Here is a 7,796-nt window from a genome sequence, read left to right on the forward strand (position 1 = left end):
TTGGAGTTTGCTTTCTCTTCTTTCTTTCCTATATTCATATTGTCAAGTTTTACTTTGCTCCCATCTTGTTAATTTGAGAGAATTTCAATTTGATGTTAGACCAGAAAGAATTTTTTTGACAAGACTTAGATGTGTTTGGGTTATAGACTAGAATGGGAACTACTGTTTTTAAGCAGTCTGTATCTTGGTCATATTATCATTAGGGTTTACCTTAATTTTGAAAATGCTATTTGGACTGATGATGCATCCCTCTGATTTCCCACCGACCTTGATTAGCAAATTGAAAATCAAACTTCTATTTGTATCTTAACTAAAATTACAATTTAATTCTTAGATTTTCTCTCAAATACCTAATATGGGTATTTGTAAGAAATTGGTACACATCATTATTAAGATAGATATGGCCGCAATGTGCTTTCTTAGTTGATAAGTTGTTAAGCAGTCAGCATCTCCCAGCCAAATTTTTAACTGTTACTGATAATAAATTGCTGGTTGAACTTTTGTGATCCATTAGTCCATGCATTTGGTTTGTTTTGTCTTAATGATAGCTTATTTGAATCTGTAATCGAATTTAATGAAAAAAGTTCCTTTTAAATTGATTCAATAAGCTATTGTAACTTATTGAATAGAAAGTCAAAAAAAAGGTCAAACAATTGTCATTACAAATATAAATAATTGTTCTTTTTAAAAGTTTCTTTTTAATCGTTCAGCTCGATAATTTGTTAATTCAGATTCAGCTTTCAGTTCAATTAAACAATCCATGAGTACTGAGTATTGTTCTGACTTATTTTCTATATTGTGAATAGTAGGATTGCAGATTGCCTAGTGAGAAGTGATTATGAAAAATTGAAAGTTGATAAAAGCTAAGATAATTTTCCTTGAAAAACTTATTGGTGTTAGGTTAGGATTTCATTACGTGTTATTTAAGGATTCCAAGTGAATCATCTTCATAAAAAATATGATGGTGATAAATGCACCTCAAAAAGATTTGATAATGATATGTGTAAAAGGCAGGCGACCAAGGAGGCAATAGAAAGGTTAGAGGACAAGCCTAATTCGTCACTTGCAAAGGAGTAGTAATACCTCCTTATTATGGTCGAATGTCCGCATATTCTGTACCAAATTAGTAAATTACATAAACAGCTCATAATAGTAAAAACACTTATACCAAATATTTATATTCACGTCATATAATCGAATTGCAATAATAATCATCACAAGTAGAAATAACAATTAAATAAAAATTTGCACACCAGTGTATAATTTAGTGATAAGTGCATATATAAGTCACTTTCCTAAAAAAACAATTAAATAAAAATTTATCATATAAAAGAGTGAAATAAAAATTTATCACAAGAGGAATAAGTCTGATCCAATCATCATCTTTGACAAATATTGAATGGCTAAATATAGAAATTCACCCATAAACTCTACAAGGTTAACTTTTTAGCACCCTAATAAACTCTACAAATTTAATTTGTAACTTTTTAGCACCCTAAACGTTGTATACCTAAATTTGTAAAAATTTTAATAATATCATCTATCTTTAAATCATATATTTAAATTTGTAAAAATTTTAATAATGGGACACGTTTATATTTTGATAATATTATATACATCTATAATAATATAAAGGTTTCAGGGGTGTTGCAAAATTTAAGTAACAAATTTAAGATGAATTTATGTATTTAAAATTTAAAGGTGAATTTATATATTCGACGATTTTAACTTACTTATTACCGCCATTCCCATTATTCCATAAACATTCATGCTAATTAAGACAGATTTCTACAGGGAATTGAAATCACACAACCATTGGAGTCGTGTATATGACGGGTACGAATTCTCCATTAGATTAAAAAAATTACTACTACTCTCTCTAGATATACAAAAGGGGAAAAAAGAAAGAAAAAATCTGAAAAGAAGACATCAGGTTCTACCCATCACAAGTCATATCACCCACTCAATGGGGAATCAAATTCCCCAGCCTTTTTCTTTCACATAGGAGCATGCATAGAAACAAGGAAAAGAAAGAACTAGTGGGGTATTTTTGCGTCTGGATGATGATCCCCTACCGACCCAATATAAAATTACATTCCCACCCATCCCTGCATTGGCAAAATCTCATCCACACATCCATCCCCACTTGCTGCTAATCTTCTTTTCACCTTGTAATTCATCCCCACAACAAAAACATGCCTGAAAACCAGAGGCTCAAAGAAGCAGCAACCAACAAGTTATTAGTGCCTTTAATGGATGCCACCCCATTAGGATTGTCCAAGCCAGTGCCACTTCCTGTAGGACCCAGCCCTCCAAATGGAGTCACACTTGTTGTGCCTGTCCCAGTCCCTGTGCTTGTGCCTGTGCCTGTCCCAGTCCCTGTGCCTGTCCCTGTCCCTGTCCCTGTGCCTGTCCCTGTGCCGGTGCCTGTGCCTGTGCCGGTGCCTGTGCTTGGGGTTGTGGTGCCTGTGCCGGCAGTGCTGTAATAGAAGAGAGAACAAAAACCCGCAGCATTAGTCGAACCGAGTAAAAAATGAGCGAATTTCAGATATTTTAATCGGACAGTCAACAAGAATTTAAAAAGAAAAAGTATTCTCACAATCTCTTCAAAGCACTTTAATTTTTTATAGACATACAAATCAATTACACAATGTGAAATTATAAGATATGGAATCAAAACATGAGATTGTGGAAACAGATGTCAACCTGAGCTCAAGAATCATAAAAAGGAAAAATGGACAAGAAAGAGGACAAACAACTCATGAAATATCAACATCAAGACAGCTCACATCTGTAAGGAAGATACAGGCCCCTGAACTAATACAAAGATAATCAATACAAGATATTTACTTCAATTAGTGTAAGATAATAGATCTACTGTTCCTAACCACTGTCCAAAAGTACACTTGATTAAGTTAAGCTTTTAAGAAACACCGTGAATGCTATAATTATAGCTGCTACTGCTTTTGCAAGAAAACCCTCTTCAAATCTACATGGGGTTTTAATAATTTTGGCACAAGTTCGTAGAAAGCTAGATCCTTTACCTACCTTAGACCAGCTAAGCAAAACAAAACAAGCAATGGGTGAGTGAAGTAAGACACTAAGAGGGAGAAGGGAATCAGATTCATCAGTTTATAAATTCCCCATCAAAAGAAAAATTGAACTTTGTGGACTAACTACAAATTTTTCTAGAAAGAACTGAGAATCTAAGCTTTAAGCACATGGCAAGAAATTTAATTTCTCAGATGGGAAAATGATATCAAAGAGTAAAGTTGTAAACTTTTTTTTCTTCTCTTAGAAAAAAATAAAAGGAAAAGAAAAAGGTAAACCTTGAAGATGCAGGATAAACACAAGTAGAAGGAACACCTGGACAATACCAAAAAAAAAAAAAAAAAAGGTAAAGCGATATTAGTACTCAAAAGAAGATTTCTGGGTATGATTATGGTTAATCAAAGGAAAGGACCTATTACCTGAAGGGGGACTGGCACTAGTAGTAGCAGTTCCTGCAAAATCACAGCTTCCAGTTACTTGACCCTTCCTTTGGAAATAGCTGTTCACAGCGTAGCTGCAGTGGTCTTTTACGGTGTTGGGTTGGAAACAAGCACCATTTTGAAGGATCGGAGTACAGTCAGCTCCAGCACCGCAAGCATAATCTAGAGACTTTTGTAGTGCTGCGTCGCTCAATCCATCTTTACAAACACAGTAAGTAGCACCTACAACAGAAAATTGCAAAAATAAAGAAAATGAACAGTTAGTTCACGCAAAATCAATGGTTACTCCTCTTGTTCCTTTTGTAAAAGTAAAAATTTAAAAAAAAAAAAAAAAGGTCTCAACTTCATGAAAAAAAATAAAAAAATAAATGTAAATTATTCTCAGATGAAGAAGAAAAATCAAGAGGGAGAAAAAAGAAAAAAACAAGATTTATGAAAACCCATTTCAAGAAAATATATGCAGAGTTGCATAAAGCTTCTCGATCCAAGATTTAAGAGGGGAAAAAAAGAAAAAAAAAAGTAAAGGAAGAACAATAATTAATAACCCAATTTTAGCTTACTTGAATAACCAGTAAGTGCTAAGAAAAGCACTAAATACACTAGAACAGCCATGATTATGCAAGATTGAGCAGCAAAAGAAGAGAAATTAACAGCACTTTAAGAGAGTAGAACAAAAGGATGGCAAAAGAGAGAGAAAGAAGAGAGAGGGAAAAAGAGAGAGTTGGGTATGTGTTTGTGTGCGGAATGGAGACTTCTAGACAATAATATGAGTGACGGTGGGTTTGGGTAGTGGAGGCGTCTGTATCTGATATAGGTTAGACCTTTAAGTGTATCATACACTACTTTTATATATACTAAATTACAGTATTTATACTAACCATTACAGGACCAAATAATGGGGGAATGTGTTTATGGGGAAGTGGAATTAAGCTTAAGCTTTTGTCTTTGTCACAATTTCGACTGTTATTGTACCTGGTTTCACAACGGTCATTAACCCATCACTCATGTGCATGATCAGAACTTAACCACGAAATAACTCATCCTGGTTATCGTGGTTAAGGTTATGAGTGGGTCCTACAAGTAGCTTTTTGTTTCTCCTCTTCTTCTTCTTTTTTATCAGATGCTGCCACCGTGAGTTTCCACTTTCCGCTATACTTTCTTTTTTGGATCTGTCTTTGTTCGAATTACAACTTAGAAGTGTATTTTTTAATTATAATTACATAAACTGAGTTTTTTAATTAAATTAAATTACAATTTAAATATAATTTAGATGGATTATTATAATAATTTTATTTTTAACTTGTAAATATTTTATATTTCTCTTACAAAATTTTTTTAATATTATATATTACGTTTGTTAGTTTCATTCCAATATCTAATATCAACATAGTTTAACTTGATTTCAATATTAATATTATTTATTCTAATTCAATATCCATAAAAAAAATTAGTTTTATGCAGATAAAGAGTAAGATATTTGGAGTTCGAGTTTTTTCCGATATAAAAGAGTTGTTCATATTGTATAATATATGAGATTATTCTAGTTCATCCGCCTATCAAATATAAATATAAAATTAATTTTATATTTAAAAATAATATATAAATACTAATTTTTAAAAAAAAATTGTAATTGTTTTAAAAAAAATAAAGGTGAGTCAAAGACATTCCTTTATTAAAATAATGGCAAATAACATTAAACACCACAACTTTTAACATAATAACAAATGATTCCTTTCATCATCAAAAGAGGGAAAAATGAAAAAAAAAAAAAACTCACCAAACACTAACCAGCAAGGCACCGACCATATGCCACGAGCATCTAACAGTCAGTTGTTAATACTTAATAGCTTGTCCCAATTATTGAATCAGAAGGGCATGCCATTAACTATATTTTTGCTGCTAAACAAACTGTTTTTTTTTTTTTTTAAAACAGAAAAGATTAAAATAAAGTTAACACAAAAATGAGCATAAGAAATAATCATAAAGAAGCCATGGAAGGAAAGGAAACAAGGAGTTTCATAAATCTGTAATTTGATGAAATTCATGATGCAAACTTTGAAAGTCAATCCACAGAAAATTGGCTTCTCGACATATATGAGGTAAATGAAAACTACTCCTTGATAAAAAAATGACCTTGAATTTGAAGAATTAAATATCAAAAAGTCGCACGAGGAATTAAAATTTCTTGAATCATTTGAACTGCAACATGATTATTACTTCCCACCAAAAAATTATAAAAATTACAATGGAGAGCCAATTCGATATCATATACTATAAATCAGTACAAGATGAAAGTGATGTATATAAAAATAAATAAATCTTAGACTAACAATATGCATTTTAGAATTAGAGGTGAATCTCTACTTTCTAGTCTAAAAATAAAACCGTGCGAATTAATTAACTTGCTAAACAACTTCAATAGTTACTAAAATTCATAAGCTTAATTCATTTTTCATAAAAAAATGTAAATTTATTCAACTAAAATAATATTAATAATTATTGTTCTCAGTTATTTGCAATTTAATTGTTGGCGGGTAACGACTAGCATAACTAATTTATAAATTTAAGTACAAATTCTTTTTTTTTTTTGTCAATTCAATATATGAAAATTCAAAATTTTATAATATATTATCACATTCAAATCTAATGAAAATTACATGATCTGACACCTAATTTCTATAGTATCATAAAATTAACATAATATCTTAAAAAGTAAAATTATTAACGTCTAAAAAATTTCAAATCTAAGTGCTTATGATGCCAACATCCGTACACCATTTCTCAGCACCCGTGTTTTACATATGGATAAGGTAAACCCCTTCCCCAAACACATGTTTAAGTGAATTTTTCTGTTCTTTTTCCTTTTTGGTCGAATTAAAGTGAAATTTTTCTTCTTTTTCTTGTCTTTTTTCTATATGATAAAGTGAAATTTTCTGTTTCTGTTCCATACGGATCATACCCATGTCTGACTATGGAGCATGCATACTTTGACTTTTTTTTTTTTTAGATGGTTTCAAAAAAGAAGCTCCACACGTGTAGAACAGATATATAATATGGTTCTTGAAAGTTTAGGTTCCTTTCCAATATGTGGCATAGGCGAGCATTGTTTTTGTTACCTATCTATTTAATTATTATATTACACAATAATAATTTCAATATAATATATAAATAGTAAGGTCCAATTTTAAGAAAATAATATCTAAGTAATTTAAACCAAGAATCCCCAATTTGAATTAGTATATTTTTCAAAAAAAAAATTATGATAATATAAATTGAGGTTTATTTTAAAATAGAAAATCCTGATAAATGAAAATTTTAAATAATTTTAAAAATTAATGTTGATTATAATTAAAGAAGCATGCAATATTAAATTAATATAGAGTATAAATATTTTGGACAAATATAAGTTTGTTTTCATCCTAGCTAAAATTATCTAGTATAATGTTGTTATCATTTTTTTATATTGAAAAAAAAAAATAAACCAACTGTAAAATTATACTTATAAAAAAAAATAATAAGAACACTTCAAAATATTATTGTTAATACTGTATTTACTAATATGATGATTGAAGCATGAGTTAAGTTAAGGAAGATTTTTTTAATTTTTTTTTGGGGGTACAAGTGTAATTTACTCGACTAATTTATATTTTATGAAATAACCAATAAATAGGCAATTTACTTCCGCTAATTTTACAAAAATTAGTAGTCAAAATTGGTTGTTTTCAATCCAACCTAGTGTCTACGTGGCTTTATTGAAATTCAGCAGACACAACCGACATGCAGAACTTTTTTAAAAAATAAAAAAATTCAGAGCATAATTGCTTTACCTTTTGTTATTTACTATATTTAATTGGTTATTTGTTGGCTTGTTCATAAATAATTGCACAGGATTTGGCTTTTGGGTACAAAAGAACATTACCTATCATTCAAAGGTTTATACACAGCCACCTCACCACCAGCCCAACCAGCTAAATCCAATTATACATTCACCAAATAGAAAATGGATTATTAGAAAAATGAATAATTAGAGCTTCTCTCACTTACCACACAAGAATTACGATAAAATGATAAATTTAGTGTCCAAATTTTTAAAATTTTTTTAATTTGGTATATAAATGAAAAATTTTATCAATTGAGTAACTGAACATTTTAAATCATGCAATTATGTATGCATTAGTGAATTGCTAGCTAAAAAAGATGAATAAGCAATCAGCGGGGCCACTTTAGCCTAGTCACGTGCTGACATGGCATGCCATGTCGCTGTTGATTGGTTTTAAATGTGGTGACGAGGCAAATGGTGAAAAT

The 7,796-nt window shown here is 30.3% G+C and overlaps 1 protein-coding gene across 1 annotated transcript; it reads right to left on the minus strand.

Annotated features, from left to right (window-relative positions):
* Positions 1–1,830: 1,830 nt before the first annotated feature.
* Positions 1,831–4,311, minus strand: LOC105630536 (PLASMODESMATA CALLOSE-BINDING PROTEIN 2). The gene is made up of 4 exons (XM_012212376.4): positions 4,052–4,311; positions 3,471–3,713; positions 3,330–3,366; positions 1,831–2,480 (listed from the first exon to the last, which is right to left on the minus strand). The coding sequence occupies exons 1-4, from the start codon at positions 4,101–4,103 to the stop codon at positions 2,177–2,179; spliced, it is 636 nt and encodes a 211-aa protein (XP_012067766.1). The 5' UTR covers positions 4,104–4,311; the 3' UTR covers positions 1,831–2,176.
* Positions 4,312–7,796: the final 3,485 nt, after the last annotated feature.

The sequence above is a fragment of the Jatropha curcas genome, chromosome 5, assembly GCF_041381405.1.
Source record: "Jatropha curcas cultivar XTBG-Jc1 chromosome 5, XTBG_Jcur_1.0, whole genome shotgun sequence".
Taxonomy (NCBI): Eukaryota; Viridiplantae; Streptophyta; class Magnoliopsida; order Malpighiales; family Euphorbiaceae; genus Jatropha; species Jatropha curcas.